Consider the following 19252-nt stretch of genomic DNA (forward strand, 5'->3'; position numbering starts at 1 on the left):
GGGGTGGCTAGGTGGTGCAGTGGATAGAGCACCGGCCTTGGAGTCAGGAGCACCTGAGTTCAAATCTGGCTTCAGACACTTAATAATTACCTAGCTGTGTGGCCTTGGGCAAGCCATTTAATCCCATTGCCTTGCAAAAAACTAAGAAAGAAAAAAAAGTTTGTGGCTTAAAAATTGAGCACCCTAGGTCCTAATCTGAACCCTGAATTGCTGTGTAATTTTAAAGGCAAAAGTTGATTCTTTTTTTCTGGTCTTCACTTTCCTTATCCTTAATTTTTTAAAAAAATACATTTAAGGTAATGGGGTTAAGTGACTTGCGCTAGGTCACACAGCTAAGCAAATTACTAAGAGTCTGAGGTCGAATTTGAACTCAGGTCCTCCTGACTCCAGGACCAGTGCTCCACCTAGCCACCCCCAAGAGTTTACTTTTTTACAAGAAACTTATAAGAGGTTTTCAAAACTAAAGTTTTGAGGTTTACAAAAGTACTTTCCATATAAAGTCCTATAAAGAAGTGAGAAAATTATTATCCTCATTTCATAGATGAAGAATTGAAGGTTTAGAGAGAGGTAGTCACTCATCAAAAATCACACAGCAGTATCTAAACTAGGATCTAAACTCAGGTCATCTGATCCCCAAAGGCAAGCCTATTCCACTAGAAAGTTATCCTTAGTCTTTCTCAGCCAGATTATATCCCCATCTTTTTTTCATCTTTTTTCTCATTAAAAAATCAGAGAATAATGCTCTCACAGACTTCTTGCCCTGCTCGACCCTTTCCACATGTTTATAGATTTTTGAGGTGGGACTGGTTGTGGATGAAGGAACACAAACCTGTGGGAGCAACTGCAAATTTTTCAATCTAATCTCAAATTTTACTTTAGAAGGATAGGACTAGATGAGAAAAAGAAAATTGAAGTACATTATATGAGCTACATTCAAGTTTTGAACAAATCAGACTGGGGAGAGGGTTGGGGAAAGAAGGGTAGTTAAACCAATGCCATAATTTATGAAAGATCTTCATGGGTCCTCTTTGGGCTTTAATGTCTCCTCCCAATTGAGTTTATAGTGCAATTTTAAGCGATAAATACAAGAGAATGACAATCTCATCAAGTCTCAGAGCTGGAAAGGACCTCAGAAATCATCTGATTATGCTTCCTCCTAATATAGTAATTTCTTTTACAATATGGCCATTCAGATTCTTCTTGCACACCTCCATGAAGGGAGACTTTACTACCTGAAAAATCAAGTCTGGTGGATAGTTCTAGTTCTTGGGAAATTCTTTCTTATATTAAGCCACTATCTGTTTCTTTGCTAACTTCCCTGTCTCAAACATAGTACTGCCAATTGAAGGCAACTTATCTACATCTTATGAAAGCCCTTCTGATATTTGAAGATAACAATAATCTTCCCATATTTTGTCTTTTCAGGACTGAAAATTTCAATTCCTTCAGTTAATCTTTATATGACTCCTGGATTTCTCAGCATCTTGATGGCCTTCCTCTGGACAGTATTTAGTTATTCAATGTTACTCTCAAAATGTGGGACCTGGAACTGAACACAATACTCCAGATGTGGTTTGAGTTGCTCAGAGAACAAAAGTGACTATGACTTTTCATGATTTAAACATGATACTTTCATTAATGTAAACTAAGTTTGAGTTAGCTTTTGTAAACAGCTGCCTCCCATATTGGTTCCAGTTTGTGGTCTATTAATCACCTCTCTTCTCCACCCCTTATCCCCAAGTACTTTTCACGTGATTGGCTACTAATCTAGGTCTCTGAAATCCTCTGGTTCATTCTGTCTTGTTCTCCACCCTTCACTGAGGAACGAGGAAGGAGAGGATTGTGAGGGAAGCCAGAAAGTGGGGGGGGGGGGACCTTGGCTTCAGTTTGGAAAGGCTTGTCTCAGAGGGTGAAGTTTAAAGAGGCAGCAGGAGAGGGTAATGAGGATGATCCTGCTCCATATCTGAAGGGGGACAAGTTTTTGTAGAAGGGAAGTGGGGGATAGGAATTTGGTGGTGTCAGAACCCTAATAATGAGGGGCAACAAACATAACAGCAGCTTGTCGGAATCTAGAATAAGTTGGACATCAATGAAAAAGCAACCAAAAAAAAAATTAGAGATGAAGCTGAGAGGGTTGGACATTAAATCCAACAGAGTAGGCAATAGCAGAAATCAAATGAACATCCAGTAGAACTATCAACTAAGAGATATAGACCACCACAATCTAAAGGAGAGAAGTCAAATGAAGAAGCCAGTGATAAAAACCTCATAAAAACTGAATGAATACCAAGTAAGGGAATGGTGGAGATCAATTGATAGGTGACAACAATTCTACTGGCTTCTTCTAGTCTTCAGCCTCCTTTAGATGCTGAACTGTGACAATTACTCCTAAGTAAATAGCTTAAAGGAAGCATCTCATAAGAAGCTGAAGTCTGACTTTATATCACAACTAAGGTGGAATTGGACACTGACCAGCACTTGAACTCTTACCCAGTCACTTAGCCCCATCCCAGGGGCAGCTAGGAGGTACAGTGGATAGAACACCAGCCCTGGAGTCAGGAGGACCTGAGTTCAAATCTGACCTCAGACACTTAATAATTACCTAGCTGTGTAACCTTGGGCAAATCACTTAACCACATTGCCTTACAAAAAAAAAATCAATTAGCCCCATCCCAAACAGGAATGTTTAGAAAATGAAGACAGCAGCAGAAATCTATTGTGGTTACATGGCGTTATATCATAGAAAAAAACCTACTAAATCATTACAAAACCTTTCAACTGATATAAATGACAGAAAGGTATCATATGTATCAATATATTCTTAAGAACACTTTTCATAGTATCAAAAAACTATAAATAAAGCAATTCCCTTCTAATGGGAATAAACTAGGAAATATGAACACAATGCAATATTATTGTGTCATAAGAAATCACAAAGATAATGAATTCTGAGAAACATGGGAAAATTTGTATAAAGTAGAAATCAGAGAAAGTCAAATCAAAGAAAGAATCTATAGATTACAATAATGTAAATGAAAACAATGCTGGAAAACACAGTACCAAATAACATGGAAGACCAGTTCTAGTTCTAGATGATTGCTTCTGGAACATACTTTTCTCAACTAGATAGAGGGGTGAGTAATCAATGGCATGGAATGTTGAATATATAATTTCTGGATCTGCTGACTTTGTTTAGCTATTCTTCTGTTATATGAGAAGGGTGGGGTCAGGGGAGTTAATAAAACCTTTTCTTTAAAAACATGCTATAGGCGGCTGGGTGGCGCAGTGGATAAAGCACTGGCCCTGGAGTCAGGAGTACCTGGGTCCAAATCCAGTCTCAGACACTTAATTATCTAGCTGTGTGGCCTTGGGCAAGTCACTTAACCCCATTACTTTAAATAAATAAAATTTAAAAAATGCCATAGGCAAACATTTCTCTTTCATCATCCCAAACACATCACAACATTGCAACTTCTACTCCACAACTTTCTTTCTTCCCACCTTTGACCACCCTCAGTAAAACCACATACACAAATATTCACTTTGGCAACGGGACTTTATTCAGTCAGACGAGCAGACAGCAAGAAATTTCTAGGTAGCCCAGGGCTCCAGCTTCCCCTTCTTTCTTTCCCTACTTCCTTTTCAATACTCTCTATTTCTACTCTATCACCCCAGGAAGGATTGAAACAGGGATTGGAGGTGGAAGGAAACATAAGAATTTTTTGTGATAAAAGAAGTGGTCTCCAGTGAACCCAACCCTCCACCCTCCTTGACTTGGCTGATAAATGAGACTAGGATGCTCTGAGAACCCCTGTTTGCCAACAGAGCTTCTGGGAAAGAGGAACATTTTTGTCACTGTATTGAAACCCCATGGACACACAATCCTACTGCTATTACAACATCACAATTCTTTAACCTAATTAATTAATGAGGAAAAGGGGTGGGGTTGAAGGGCAGAACCCTAATATCTTATTTGAGGGGTATAGTTAAAGGGATGTGGTTGTTTTTTTTACTATTAAAAATGCTTCTGTGCTTAATCAAAAATAGTTATTTTGTTTTTTCTCATTTCTTTTCATTGAGCAATCACAAACAAAACCAAACAAAACCCAAACAGATCATGAAAACTCAAACCTTGAACATGTCATCACCTAAAAATAACTTCAGCCCAATATCTGGCAATGAAGGCCATGCCAACAGCGCAGAGGTGGGCTGGAGTAGGTAGGCCCCGCTGGTGTCCCGGGGGTCTTTGCCTAGGCACTCACATTAACACACATACATACACACACACACACTCATCACAATCATAGTACATTCTAGGGTGTCTACTCTGTCCACCTCCAATCACTTGGGATCCAAGCCTAGATGGGAGCAAATGAAGGAGAGATGTTCCCACTGTGGAAGCTGGGCAGTAGGAGACTTGTATGGATAAGGTAGAGGCAAGGTCAGGATTGGGCATGGGGATAAAAGCTGAGTAAGTGAGTTGATTTAGGGAATGAGACTGAGATCAGTGGGGGTAAGTCTAGTAAGGATGGATATGAAATTGGAATAGAATGGAAGTAAATGTGGTGAATTTGGAAACTAGATGGAAGAAAAAGGGAAGTATCTAAGAGTGGGAATGAGTGAGGAGGACTTTGAGGCTAGAAGATGGTTCCTTTGGGAGGGGGTAAACATGAGAATTTGTAACCAGGGTTTTCAGATCCATATATTTTTTCTTTTTAAAAATTCTTTCTTTAAAAGCAAGTCAACTTTATGTAAGGGGGAGGGGTAAAGGGATAGGGTCTCCATGGGATAGGCAACTCTATCTACCCTTTCTCCTCTCACAGCAGATCCAAGGGGCCATCTTTAGCAAGGATGACTCAATTGGAGACAGAAGAAGGAAGAAGACCAAAGGAGAAGAATAGGAGAGCCAGGGACACAAACAAGTGACCTGGAGTGAACCTTGAGGTAGAAAAAGTTTTGCTTTTGCGCCTAGAAGTGCTTTTTTCTCTCTCTTTATATCTGGACTAAACAAGGCTCTAGAGCTTGGGGCCCCAAAGCCAGGACCTGAGGTAGGATAGAGCAAGAACCAAGCTCCTACAGGGCTCTATGGGGTTAGAGGGGCGGGTCCTTGGACCTTCCCTCCCCCAAGGACATTCATTCCGGCTGAGGTAGGTGCTGAAGTGCCTCTGACATTTTTTTGTCAGGAGTCAAAACAGCCAAAAACCATCCTGAGAAAAGAGGAAGTGAACAGAGCCACTTGGCCAGGGTGGGACGGAGTCAGTTGGAAGAACAACAGTTTAAGAGGGACCTGGCCAGGGCCAAGGATGATGAGGGAAGAAGGAACATATTTTTAGAGTCACAGTGGAAGGATTCACCTTCCTTTATCTCTCTCTTTTTTAGGGTTTTTTTTTTTAAGAAAATTAATCCTAAGTCATGAGAAATATCAGGGAGTGGGTACAAGGATTGCCAGGGGAGACTCCCTCTCCACGTTACTCCCATGGAAGCATCTCTTGCAGGAGGATCAGGCCTAAATGACCTGTGAAAAAAAGGGTATATTCCCTAGCAGTGAACCTCCAGTCAGATGAGTATTGGGGAAATGCCCTTGGAAGCTCTGGTCAGAAGACAGCTTGATAGAAGAAATACTTCCTTTGACCTGAGATTTAAGAAGTCACCATTCAGAGCCCGACAGACACTGGCTATTGTCCAAATGTGGCCAGTTGGGGCATCTTGGAGGAGGTATGGTGAGACTTGGCAAACTATCCTTCATTGGTAGGATTAGGGCTGGACACTTCATCCCGTTGGGGTGGAATGCCTACAGCCAAACAGGTCATCTCAGTTATCTGTTCTTCCAGTATGCTGAGCTCATCAGGTGGGAGAGTGGAGAGCTGGGTCTCATCACATGGGACTGGGGATCCAGGATCCTGCTAAGAGAAGAGAGGGAAAGGGCAACATTAGGAACAGTAGCTCCCCACTAACCTCAGTCTTCCATAGAGAAGATGCAGTTTACCAACATTAAGTGTTCCACCAATTAAATGCATGGGGAGACCTTTGTCTTGCAAGTGATGAAGAATGCATTTCTCCTCTCCAGTCCCTATTACCCAGTTCCCAGCAAGCACTAGAAGGACTGGAGGAGCATGCACCATGAGATGAGGGAAGAAGGAACACGTTTTTAGAGTCACATTGGAAGTATTCACCTTCCTTTCTTTCTCCTTACCCCAACTTTCCTGCCAATGTCACCTTCTTTCCCAACTACTTTCTGACATATGCTACTTTCCAGACTCTCCCCAATAATTCCCACAGCCCACAAAGTCCTTGTTTCATTCTCTTCCCAAAAGTCACAGGCTAAGCCTCTCCAGCTACTATTCCTCTCCCTACCCCTTAAGAAGAGGTAGCTAGATGGCACAATGGGTAGAGTGCTGGTTTTGAAGTCAGGATGGAAGACAACCAGGCATCATCATCTGTTCTCTAATATCTACTGAGATGCCTTAAGGGCTCATCTGCTCTCCTTTTTAGCCCCCTGGGGCCTACAACTAAACCCTCCTGTACCTATTGACTTGTCCAGTTAGAAAATGAGCTCTCTGAGAGCAGAGACTTTCTTACTTTTCTTCTGGTATTCCCAAGTGCTTAATACAATACTTTTTACATAATAAGCTTAATCAATTTTTTTATTTGTATATTGCCAAATGACCCCAGATAACTGGTTTAGCTTCTCCAGACTTCACTTGCCTGGTACAAAGACCCAGAAGCAATTGTCCACAATATGGGTTAGTGTCTAGAAGGGATTTGGACAAGGGAGAAGCCTGAAGGCAGTGGCTGAAGTCCGAGACTAAATGGTGGGTCTGAGAGTCCTCCACTAGTTGGTCTCAAGTGAATTGGTGAGGATAATACTTCTGCATGCAACATCAAGGTCAATATTTGTTTATTAAGCAGATACTATATTTCCAAGTTTCCTTGCTGGCTTACCATAAGTCTACTGCCCTGCTGCCCTGAACCCAGAGAGAGTGGGAATAGCTGCTCTAGTTCATTCAGATCCAGACGCTTCTCATCCCCATTGAGCTGGCCTCGGTCCCCTTGGCTCATTCCATTCAGAGCCAGAATGCCTAGGTCCCTTTGGCTCCGTGGCCCCTGAGGTGGGGACAGTTGATCCTCCACATCTTTACATTGGAGGAGCCTGGGGGGAAAGACATGCACAATTAAAATCAAGAGTCTCTTATTAGGTATCTTCTATGTCCCAGGAAGTGGCCTGGAAATGGGGTAAAAAAAATAGAAATGAAACAACACCTGGCCCTCAAGAATTGTACATTCTATTGAAGACATGTACAGTACAAAGAGACAAAGAACAAAAGGAAAGACATACTGAGACAAAGCTATAGAGAGGGAAAAGAGGAGAGAATCATAGAAAGAGAGAGATTCCTTTGTGAGAGAAGGGGAGAAGTAAAAGATGTAAAAACAAAAGATAGAAGTAAAATTTTATTTTTTTAAAATAGTTAAAGAAATATTGAGTGAAACAAATAATTAAAAAAGAAGGTGTCTATCACTTTCTGACCATCTTCCATCTAATCTGATCTTTCCTTTACCCACCTCTTCTAAGGCTAGGTGTCCCTAGCCTGGGCACAAAACCCAACCAAATCTTCCCATCACAATGGTTAGAAGGCCTGACAGAAGAGGCTGTTTCCCTCCTGATTCAGAACTCCCAGCAACACAAGTCAGAAAACCCTCTCTCTCCTGCTCCTTTCCCTCCCCATCCCTGGCCCATCTTGGCCCCTACCTGCCCCTATAGCCAAACATAAGGAAGAGGACACAAAAAATGATGCAGGTGACTCCAATGTGGATGCCGATGATGATGCCAGTGGCGGAGGTCTTATTATTGGTTTCATCCTTCCTACAGTCACAGGGGGGGCTCAGTGCTAGAACAAAGACGGAGGAGGGAGGACCTGGTGAAGGGGACTGCCGTGATTTAGTCTCTATGACCTCCCTGCTCTCTCCCCTCCATGCCCCTCCCAACCTCCCACCCCATACACATATTAACTTAGCTTTTAGTGTGGAAAGAGCTAGGAACCAAGTGGAGCTCTAGGCAATTCTGGATCCCTGGCACACAAACCTAAATTCTAATTCTCTAGAATGCCAAATCATCCCAGGTCTTCTAAACTTGGTCAATAGTCTCCCTCTTTCTCTCTCTCTCTGTTTCCCTTTACCTGTCCTCTCAGAGGTTCCCCTCAGAGACACAAATCGGATAGTAGCATTGCCATCGCCATGTTGGTTGTAGGCTAGGAGTTTCACTTCATACACCTCAGTTGGATCTGTGGGCAAGAAGAGAGGGGTTTCTTAGAGCAGATACAAGGACTAAATTAGCCCATCCTCAGTTGATTGCCTTCCTAGGGCTAGAGGATTTGGGGCATTATCTAGGAAACTAAGATTCCAGTTTAGGAAGGACTGGCAGGGATAAGCAGTAGCCTATTTATAGCTACCAAACTAATCTTGCTGATGTACAGATCTCCACAGGTACTCTTCTGCTCAAAAACCTTATACTTATTCCCTCTTTCCTACTGAGCACTGTTTCATTGACATTCAAAGCTCTCCACACTCTAGCATTACCTGGTCTTGCCAGATTTATCTCTAATATAAAACCTCCATACAAATATTCTAGCCACACAACTTTCTGTCCCCTGAGCAAGCTGCTATCTTCCCAGCTCTATACATTTGTCCATCATGTTTTCTGTACCTATACTTCCTTCCCCTTATCACCTGCTGAATTCCTACTTGTCTCAACTCAAAAGCCCAACTCAATTGCCACATCCTTCATAAGATTTTCTGTAGTTATTCCTTTGGTAATGAACTTGCATCTCTCTAAAGCATTTAGTATATAATTGAGTATATTTTAATTATCTATATTTGTGTTATCTCCTTTTACTAGACTGTAAATTTTTTGTTGTTGTTGTTGGGTTTTTTTAGGTTTTTGCAAGGCAAATGGGGTTAAGTGGCTTGCCCAAGGCCACACAGCTAGGTAATTATTATTAAGTGTTTGAGACCGGATTTGAACTCAGGTACTCCTGACTCCAGGGCCGGTGCTTTATGCACTGTGCCACCTAGCCGCCCCTAGACTGTAAATTAATTTAAAATGTATACTTTCCTCATAGAGGCATAGTTGGGTTTGGAATCAGGAAGATTTATCTTCTTGAGTTCAAATTTGACCTCAAACACTAGCTATATGACTCTGGACATGTCACTTAACACTGTCTGCCTCAAGGAAACAGTAAACCATTCCAGTAGCTTTGCCAAGAAAACCCCAAATGGGATCATGAAGAGTCAGACCTGACAAAAATGACTGAAAATACTCTTCATGCCTTTTATTTTTGTAGATGTAACAAATGCTTTATAAATATTTATTATTGAACAAAGTCTTGAGTTAAGTAACTTCCAACCACTACACACCACCCCTTTCCCACCATATTAGCCCTCAATCGCCATCATAAACTAACTACCTTTTATTGACCACGTGGACCACCATAGCCACCATACTCTAGTTCACAGTTAATACATAGCTCCTTTACTAATCACACTAAAATAAACACCCATCTCTATTAGCATTGTGTACCAGTGTCCTTTCCCACATCACTGGCCAAACCAATAGTCTCATACCACTTCTCTCCCTGATAACACCATGAGTCTAATTAGATATACAGGTAGGTGGTAGGATTCCTTGACTTCCTTACCCAGTTGGGTGATGTTGTAGGCCATGAGGGTTGCTGGCAGTACAATGGGACCAGTGAAGAGTGTTTGACTTGCTGGACGGTAAAAAAGTTTGAAACCACCATCGCGCTGTGTCAGCTTGGAGGGCAGTTCCCATTGTAACTGGACAGAGTTGCTACTTAGAACTCGGATAGAGAGTGGTGGTGGGGAAGGAACTGGAGAGAGGTAGGTAGATTTAGAAGGAGACAGACAGAAAAGCTGAAAATGTAAGCACTGGTTCCTCCTGCTGCCTCAGAGCCCAGACAAGGCCACCAGCCCAGCCTTTCTATCACCTTCCTCCCCGACCCCTGAGACCCAAGGTGACTCCCTAATCACCACCTCTGGATTTAGGATTCTGAGTTGTCCGTTCTCCCCATGTCTTCCTTCCATGAACCCCCAAAATCCAGTTCTTACCCTCTCCCAGAGTGCTGGCCAAGGTGGGGACAGAGGCCAAGCTGGCTCCTCGAGGAGTATAAGCCTTGATGTAGAAACTATAGCTTGTTGAAGGTTCCAAGTCACTCACCAACTGTTGAAAAGTGCTCTTACTAACAGCTTCTTGATATTCCAGTTCAGGGGGGTCTGAGGAATGGAAAGAAAAAAGGGAAGAGTGTAAGAGTTCAAAGAAGCTTTGAGATAAGGAACTTCCAAGTCTTGAGAATAGAGCAAGATTCAGAGGACAGGTCAATAGAGACTCACAATATGGTTGCAGGGAAGGATAGGATAGGGAGGGAAAGATAGAGGATAGGATAGCTGGGATAGGGAGAGAAAGTCATAATGGGAGCAGCAAGAGTATAGGGATGTTAAGAAGGAAGACTGGTTGCCTAGCTCAGTGCTTGAGAAGGAAGGGGAAAACCAGGAATGGGGGTGGGGAGAGGAGCCCCCAAATAATGGGGTAAAGATAGGAAGAAAGGGATAAGGATATTCAAGTTGAGGGATGCCACCTCTAGTTCTACCTGCTGCCTTCCTGATGTGTAGGACATAGCCAATGATCTCCTTGGTATTCAGCAGTGGCTCACTCCAGGACACACGGACAGAAGTGGCAGACACAGAGACTGCACGAACATCTCGAGGAGGGCCTGGGAGTCCCTCAGCCCACAGCACAGTCAGCCGGGCACTGGCCTGGGAGGACCCAGCACTGTTCTCTGCCACACATTGGTAGATGGCCTCATCTTCAGGGCCAATCCCTGAAATGGTCAGTGTGCTGGAAGGAAGCAGAGAGAGAATAACAATAGCAGAAAGGAGGAACTATCCCACCCTCCTAGAAAGCAGTCGCTTGGAACTTTCCAAAACATTTTTCAACATCTACTTTGTCATTCTGAAATCCCAAAACTTGTGATTTCATCCATCTGGGGGCCTTCCAGAAATAGAACCTTCTCCTAAACTGATACAGGTCAGCTATTCACCTTGACTTAAAGTCTTTAGAGAGTTGCCTGAGGCTTAAATTGTCTAAACTTAAGGTCAGGCTTTCTTTGTCATGTCTTTTTCTGTTAGATCTCACAGAATTCCGATAGGCAGATAGGTCAGCTGGTATTAACTCCATTTGCTTCAGATGAAGAAACAAAGGCTGAAACTAAGGCTAAGTCTGCAGAAAAGTCAAAACCAAAATGCACTTCTAGTTCTTAGGAATGGTCTGGTTAAATGAAGACACAACCTTACATGTGAAAGTAAGCTCTGATATGTTCTCCAGGTGGGCTGAGATATCATTATGTAGGTGATTATAGATGATTCACCCCTTTACTCCATTCTTCCCTTTCACCCTTCTTTCTCCCCTTTCTCCCTTCCTACCCATTTAGACTCAAGGAAAATTCTGCTTTTCCCAAAATCCTGAATGGGAGCATGAACCAAAGAGATTTATGACTAAGAAGCCTCCAAGAAATGAATTCAAGTCCCTATGAATCCATCCTTCTGAGCCACAGGTTACATAATGCTTTCTAAAAAGTTGTATACAAATTGGATTTTGAAAGTAAAATCATAAATTTAAATGCACAAGAAAGTTGGTGTATGGAGAGTAATGAGTGTTTCAGAAAAGCCAAGAATTCTTCTGTAAAGTGAAATTATCCACCAAACCCTCTCTTACCCTACCATTATCTACCTAAGTTTCCAAATATTGTATGGGTTTTACTTAAAGAATCCCATCTATATTCATGAAGCAAATACTTTATCTAGAACATCCTTTTGGATCTGTCTCTCCTACCTCTGTAATTCAAACACATACCTTTCTGTTTTGATCATAGCTAGTACCTGTTATTGTTCCTGAGACGAACGTGGCCTCCAGGGCCCAGGACCTGCCCATTCTTCAGCCATGTAACATGGGGGGGTGGCTCCCCCTGGGCCTGGCAAGTAAACATTGCTGTGGTTCCAGCTGGGCGAGAGATGGACTGGGGATGCTGGATGAATTCTGCAGGAGCTAGTGGGAGGCAGAGACAGGCATGAAGTGGAAGGGTGAGGATGTAGAGGTGGGGAAACGAGAGGAGAAAAGGGCAGGAACCTAAAAATTTCTAGATGCTGGCACAGGTTCAAGAACAGTATGCGTCCTCTCCTATGACTAAAACCAGGGGGGGGGGGGGGCTCTTCGATCACTTAAGGCTCCCATACCTTCAATGTTTCTCCATTCTAAATTTCTCCATCCTGCCACTGTGTCTTACTCTTCCCATCTCAGTCCCTCCCTGATCCTTCAGTTAGTTCTCTTAATCTCCAGTATTTATTCTGACTTCTATCAGGTGGATATAAGGAAAAAAAGGAGTTGATGAGAGGTGAGATATTTGGGAATTAAGGGATCTGTGTAGAATCTGGGAACATTCTGACTGGTCCCTTCTCCAGGAACATATGAGAGATGCTTCCACTTTAATGCCAAAGTCTGACATTTCTATCTGAAAAACGATCAAGCTGAGCTCCCCATTCGGAAATTGTTAAATAAATAAATGTGCTAATAGGTTTGGCTATTCCTTGCAGGCTATAATGACTTGGAAGATGGATGGGTCATGAGCACCACCCCCTGCTACCCGCCTGCCTGCATTCCACTTCCCACCAATCCTGAGGCAGAAGGCTCCATTAACACTCCACAAATGAAACGCTCCGTCACTTTCATTTAGACAGATTAGTAGCACATGGAATGCTAAACAAGCCAGCATTTAAGTCACTAATTTTCTCTTTACCCCATCCCCTACCCACAGCTCTCATGAGGAAACAACCAAGGATTAATCCTGAAAAACTGAAATATGGGTTCAGGCTCTGGCTGAGAGGTAGCTCACTGTGGAGGCAAGGAGGCATATGGACCCAATAGGGTCTCTTGGGGTTCAAATCCAATATGATTGGTTTTTATTCTTGATCCCACATGTGACACAATATAGTAATGTAACTAATGATTACTATAAGGTAATGGTAGTGTGAGGGCAAATGGAAAGAACATGGTATATAGAGGAAGATTTTATAAGACTGGGAGCCTGAAGCAGTGGATTTGGAAATGAAAGATAGAGATAAGGGATGGTACTGAGAATTTGGGGGGGGGAGAATAAAAAGAGGGAAGACAGGGACAAGGGATAGGGAAATGAGGTGAAAGATGGATTTGGGAATATGGAAAAGAAATGAGGATAAAAATAAGACTGATGTATGAAGATGAGGGATGAGAATTTAGATGGGGAACACAGAAAAGAATGAGTGATAGGGCTAGGAAAGTTTCTTTATTTTCCCCCTAAAGTTCATACCTTGAACCACAAGCCGGCCCTGGGCTGTACGTCGTACCCTTGTACCAGGTCTGTTTGCAGCACAGACATAGACTCCGGAGTGCTGGACAGTAACATCAGAGATGATGAGGTTTCCTGTTCCCAGTACCTGAATCCCCTCTACTCCAATGGGACGGCCATCTAGTCAGGAGATGGGGATGGAGATGGGCAGAAAGAGACATGGTGGAGCAGGGAAGGGGAAGGGGAAAATCAGAGGTATTGAAGTCAGCTCCCTAAGGAAGGAAACCTCAAGCTTGTCTCACAATTCTCTTCCCCTTCCCCCTTTTCCCAAAGGATGGTGAGACCCTGACCTTTTGATTTCTCTTTCTCAGATTGGAGCATGACAGAGTATTATGAATACTAAATCAAAAGAGTCCTAGTAAACCATCATGATCAAGGACAAACTGAGTGACTTTACGCAAAGCATTCCCCTCTTTGTACCTCAGTTTCCACCCCTCTATAAATTCAGAGGTCCAGGCTAGACAGCCTCTAAGGTCTCTTCCAATTCTAACATAATGGGATTCTCTCATTGGCATCTTACAGCAACAACAGTAGGGGTGGCGGAGGGTGGGGGAGGAGGATGGGGTGGCAGCAGCTCTGCCACTGGCCATCCTAATGGTCACTTAGCTTGTTAGGATTTCTTTGTCCAGCTCCTTGCCCTGGGACCTAAGCACTCCCCATCCCCAGGAACGGATTAGTACAGTCATAATGCTCATGGACAGCTCCCCATTCAGTCCCTGAAGTGGTGAAATTTACTCTATTATCCATCCCCCTCCCCAGTTAGCAATTACTTGGCTGCTACAATGTGGCACAGTCTCCTTCATGAATGCTTACCTACCCTCCCCCTACCCCCTCCCACCTCCTCCTGCTCCCCTTTCTCAGGCATGGTGGTGGCCCACTGTCACCCTTTCTTCCCTCTTTCCTTCAGTAATTCAAGATTCAGGCAACAGGGCTGAGGACAGTGAATTCTGGTGGAAGTAGGGAGGGGGAGCTAGGAACAACCAGAGACTGGGAGCCTGGGACTAGAGGTTTAGGAGCTGGAGATTAGAGGGGCCTGGTGAGGGTTCAGAGGAGGACAGAGGTTCCAGGAAGGGCCTGGGAAGCTATGGGGTTAGCAGTGAAGGAAATCTGGATAGGGTGAGGAAGCAAGGCCAGAGGAGGAGGGTTAGACTGAGGAGCTGAAAGGAGAGAGTTGTGGATCGTCAACTACAGTCAGGTACAGATCCGGGCTCTGGAAATCACGTAGGATGTAGAGATTCCAGGTAGGGGGTGGGACTAAGGTTAGCCGCAGGATAAATAGGAGGGAGCCCAGTCACCATGTGACCTATGCTCCCAGGGCCAGAAGATCCAATGGCTAGCCCAGCTGCCCACATCCCATCATACAGGGCCAAGTTATTGACCTGGCATCAAGAAAGAACACAGATTCCACAGAGAACAAATAGGATTCGGAATCTCCAAGTAATTGGGCAAGACCAGGCACTCCAGGGTTTAGGGGATGGGGGTGGGAGAATGGGACTCACCAAGACGGCTCCAAGACACGATAGGGCGGGGGTTGCCTGTGGCAACACACTCCAACACAGCGGTCTGGTGCACAGTCAGGGTCAGGTTCTCAGGCCCCACGAGGATTGTCGGCTCCTTGTAGGCACTGGATCCGGAGCCTGGGAAGACACCACCACGTCCTCCCTCCTGACTTAGCTAAGAGCCACAGCAGGAATCACACCATCCCTAGACCCCCATTCTGATAACTCAGCATGCACAAGCAACAGAGGAGGGGAGGAGGAGGCAAAAAAGTTCTTCAGGCTGGAACTCAAAAAGACCATCCCACAAATCTATGACTCAGGGAAAATATATCCACCAATCCTAGGAAGACTTGTCTCAGAATGAACTCCCCTATTCCCTGTTGGTGGAAACAAGGCCTCAGTTCAAACAGTTGAATGATGGAGAAGATATTTGAGTTGGGTACCTACCATAAGCCTCCTGACTGCTCAGACCCCAGAGGCCACTCTGAATTTAGGGACACCTGGGCCATTCCAGGGATACCTTGAATATCTCCTGGCTGACTTCAGGATGAAGTTAGCTTCAATCTATCTATGCCTACAGTCCTAGATTTGTAAGGCACTTCCCATATGTCATTTCATTTTACCCTCATAGCAGGCCCATGTGGTAGCTGCTATTCCCATTTTACAGATAAGGAACCTAAGACTGAGAAAGGTAAAGTGATTTTCCCAGGGTCATATAATATCTGAGACAGACTTTTAAAGTCTGAGTTTCCTGACTCCAAATCAAATACTCTGTTCATTCCATCACCTTGCCTTCCAAGTTTTATTAAGTTTATTAAGTTGTGCTCTGATCCACTATATCATTGTAGCCTCACCCCATTGAGTGGGTTTTCTCTAGCTACAGTAGTAAGAGCAGGGACTATATATATCTTTTCTTTCCCATATAGGTATGACAAGTAGGTATTCAGTTTGTGCCTATTAACTAGAACAATGGCTATCAGATCTTTGAGTCCACTTTTACACATTTAAAAATTATTGAAGACTCCAAAGAGCTTTTGCTTCTATGAGTTATATCTATCAACAGTAACTCTATTAAAAATGAAAACAACTTAGTATTGTTCTGAAGATAGTTTTGACCTTAAGAACCCCTGAAAGCTTCTTGGGAACCCTCAGACCATACTTGGAGAACCACTGAATTAGAGGATAGTTAACAGCAAATGAATTAGTGAATGGAAAGAAACAAGGAAGAGTCAATAAGGGGATCATCTCAACAGAGAGGTTAGGGATTAATATATCTAGGTTGTAGTTTGGATTGGATGCTTTTGCTTAATTATTTATCTTTGTTATATATGAGAATTCAATTGGTGAATGGAAGTAGTTCGATGTATTTCTTAAAATGACTACCATGTAAAAAGGTGCCCATAAGACTTTTCTAAAAAAAAAACATTAATTAGAGCTCAAGCTATTAAAATTCTAATAATCATCATAATTAATAGTGGGAAGTTAGTGAAACAGGATTAGGGTAATTATCCAGGAGCTGTGGGAGTCATCCATGAGGGCAGTGAGCAGAAGTTGGGAAGAAACTTGGAGGAGAAGGTGAAACACTCTCACCTGACACAGTAAGGCTGGCTCCCCGACTGACTCGGACACTAGCAATGTTGGAAGCCACACAGTGAAAAATGCCACTGTCCTCAGCCCGAAGTCCTGTGATCTGCAGGACACCCTTGGGCAACAGAGTGTACCTGTCAGAGATAGAAACACACAGTTCATCACAGTTATGGATGCAAAGTGCCAGACAGGAAGCCAATCACAATCACAGGCAGAACTCACAGGCATAGCCCAGATCCAAGAGAAACCATGGCATTTTATAGCTCACCAAGGTCAAAGAGACAGGGAAAGGACTCATATTTGCAAAAAAAATATTCACAACAGCATTTTTATAGAAATAATAAAAAACAGGAAGAAAAAAAGTAGCTTCCCATTGATTGGGAAATGATCAAACAAATCATTGCACATAAATGTAATGGAATATTAGAGATAGGAACTCAATCACTGGCCTAAGGAACTCCCAGGTGAGTAAAGTCCCTCTCTTCTAATGCAGCCATTTTCAGTGTTGCCTTAGAGAGTCAAATTGAGGCTCCAAGAAATGAAGGGGTTTGGCCAAGGTTTCATAGTAAGTGGCAGAGTCAGGTTTGAAAGTCTTTCTCTGACTCCAGATTCAGCACTCACTTTAATATATCATGCAACTTTTGACTTTCTTTAAGTCCTTAAGTCATTTTGTGTCTACCTCTTTTCTGCTCATTTATCATGGACAAAAGTTGGAACCCAAGATCTACTTCAAGTTCAGTCTTCTTTTGATTATAATTAGGTATCAACCAAGGTCCTGGGCATATCTCATTGGCACCTCACTTTCTTCAGTCTCCTTTTGCATCCTTATTGCAACTCTAGCCTTAGAGAGTTGCCTGGAGGACAGAGAGCTTAAATTAACCTAAATTTTCTGTTGTACAGGATCACATAGTATGTGTCAGAACTTGAACTCATCTCCTGGCTTCAAGGTCACTTCTCTATCCACGTCATTATACTATCCTTCAATAGAATATTATTATACAATGGTGATTATGAGTAATTCAAAGAAACTTGAGAATCTGAATAGATGTTAAATTAAGAAGAGGCAAAACAATTTACCTAATGGTCATAATAATGGAAAAGAAAACCATACTCTAAGACTTCCTGTCTCTGATCAATACAGTGATTATGCTGTATTATATACACATGCCTGTGACTTTAGAAGACTTGGTGGGGTGGAGAAGTGGTAGCCAATAGGTGCAGAATAAGACATATTTTTAGATATGGTCAATGAGTTGGTTTATTTTGTTTTGACTTATTGTTACCATATAACATATTGTTACCATATTATTATAGGGGAAGAAATCATCAGAAAGTAACAGTGACATTTCAAAAATGACATCAATGAAATATTCAAAAAAGAAATCTATAGTTAAAAGGATTTATAGATATCTAGATATCCAGAGATATTTAGTCTATCCATCCATTTCCCCATTTTATAAGTGAAGAAACTGCTCCCCAGAAAATCAAGGAGTCCCATAGTTGATGACAAACCCAAGCTTTCTATCTTCCTGGTTATGCTACTTCCATTACAGCTTAAGCACACACAGAGTAACATTTGCAAACATACTCTTGGGCTTCATAGGACTTCACAATCATCTCATAGCACAAGCATCAGCACAGATAGCTACTCTCAGTCATTAACGTCTTCAACAGCTACCTGTGACCACTATTGATTTGTATCTTCATCAATTTCTTTCTCATAGCCAGCTACTCACTCACCTGTCATTCCTTGTGTCAATGGGGATATGGTTCTTCTCCCATAGGATGAGGGGCTTGGGAAGCCCATGGATCTGGCACTGGAACCTGGCCACTCCACCCTCCTCACCCACTGTGGCCTGCGGGTGCACATGAAAGTCCGACATGGCTGATAAGAGAGAAGAAGGGAAGGGAGGAAAGTAGAGGTCAGAAAGGAGATAAAGATTTGACTCAGAGAGGGCCATGAGGAGATTTCTGGAGTGACATTTCTCCAGATACTATCTCATTTCTGGTTCTGGCTCCTGCATATGTGTGTGTAAAGATTATGATAATATAAATTGAAAGAAAAATCAAAAAAGAAAATTGCAAACCTACCAACAAGAATGTCCCCAGAGAATAGATCAGGGAAGATATTTACCTTAATCTATGGGTGTGAAGAGTTGCATACATTTTCAGATTTTTTTGTACTATATTGATTGTTTTTTTAACTGATTTTTCACTCCTTTCTTTTTCAATCCTTTGGTATATGTGATGGAACTCTGGGAGGGAAAATAGGAGGGCTACAAGGGGGAAATTTAGGGGATGTAAAAACAAAAGACATTGCATATCTTAAATGTCAATTATATGTAGTACTGTCTCTCTATGTAGAATGTAAGCTTCTCGAGGGCTGTCCTGTTTCATTTTTGTCTTTGTATCTGTTCAGTGACTGGCACATAGTGCTCAATTAATAAATGCTTGTTGATCAATTGATTAGTTGGTTATACAACTCACCCCATCCTAGTATCAGTATTGAGGTTCCTTTCTCTGAGTCTTGGTGCATAGGTTTCTACACCTTCAATTCAGTCTCCATCTAACCTCAATAAAATTTGTGCCCTAAAATGCACAAATAGCATCACCTCTATGAAGTCTTCCTTCTTTTATCATGTCCCACAATTGGAAAAAAGATTATAGGACTTGGAACTCAAAGGGACCTCAGATCTAATTCAGAGGTTCTCAATC

At 42.6% G+C, this 19252-nt stretch overlaps 1 protein-coding gene and 1 long non-coding RNA gene across 3 annotated transcripts in view; one reads left to right on the forward strand and one right to left on the reverse strand.

Moving 5' to 3' along the window:
• The window catches only part of LOC141521644 (uncharacterized), a 32803-nt gene that overhangs the window by 11834 nt on the left and 1717 nt on the right, over positions 1-19252 (forward strand). The window contains exons 2-4 of one of the 2 annotated variants that reach the window (XR_012478030.1): positions 1426-1596; positions 4824-4944; positions 11502-11701. This is a non-coding gene — a long non-coding RNA (uncharacterized LOC141521644). Of the gene's footprint in view, positions 1-1425; positions 1597-4823; positions 4945-11501; positions 11702-19252 lie in introns of those variants that run through there. The other variant, XR_012478031.1, reaches the window with a different exon arrangement.
• Positions 3530-19252, reverse strand: part of IGDCC3 (immunoglobulin superfamily DCC subclass member 3) — a 65518-nt gene continuing 49795 nt past the window's right edge. Inside the window, exons 3-14 of the mRNA XM_074234408.1 lie at positions 18278-18422; positions 16541-16671; positions 14951-15088; positions 13413-13571; positions 11950-12115; positions 10662-10909; positions 10123-10287; positions 9693-9884; positions 8175-8279; positions 7748-7886; positions 6943-7150; positions 3530-5903 (exon numbers count right to left, since the gene is read on the reverse strand). Of these exons, the coding sequence (XP_074090509.1) occupies positions 5736-5903; positions 6943-7150; positions 7748-7886; positions 8175-8279; positions 9693-9884; positions 10123-10287; positions 10662-10909; positions 11950-12115; positions 13413-13571; positions 14951-15088; positions 16541-16671; positions 18278-18422 (1964 nt within the window). The 3' untranslated portion in view covers positions 3530-5735. The remainder of the gene's footprint in view (positions 5904-6942; positions 7151-7747; positions 7887-8174; positions 8280-9692; positions 9885-10122; positions 10288-10661; positions 10910-11949; positions 12116-13412; positions 13572-14950; positions 15089-16540; positions 16672-18277; positions 18423-19252) is intronic.

The sequence above is a fragment of the Macrotis lagotis genome, chromosome 4 (assembly GCF_037893015.1).
Source record: "Macrotis lagotis isolate mMagLag1 chromosome 4, bilby.v1.9.chrom.fasta, whole genome shotgun sequence".
Lineage (NCBI taxonomy): Eukaryota > Metazoa > Chordata > Mammalia > Peramelemorphia > Peramelidae > Macrotis > Macrotis lagotis.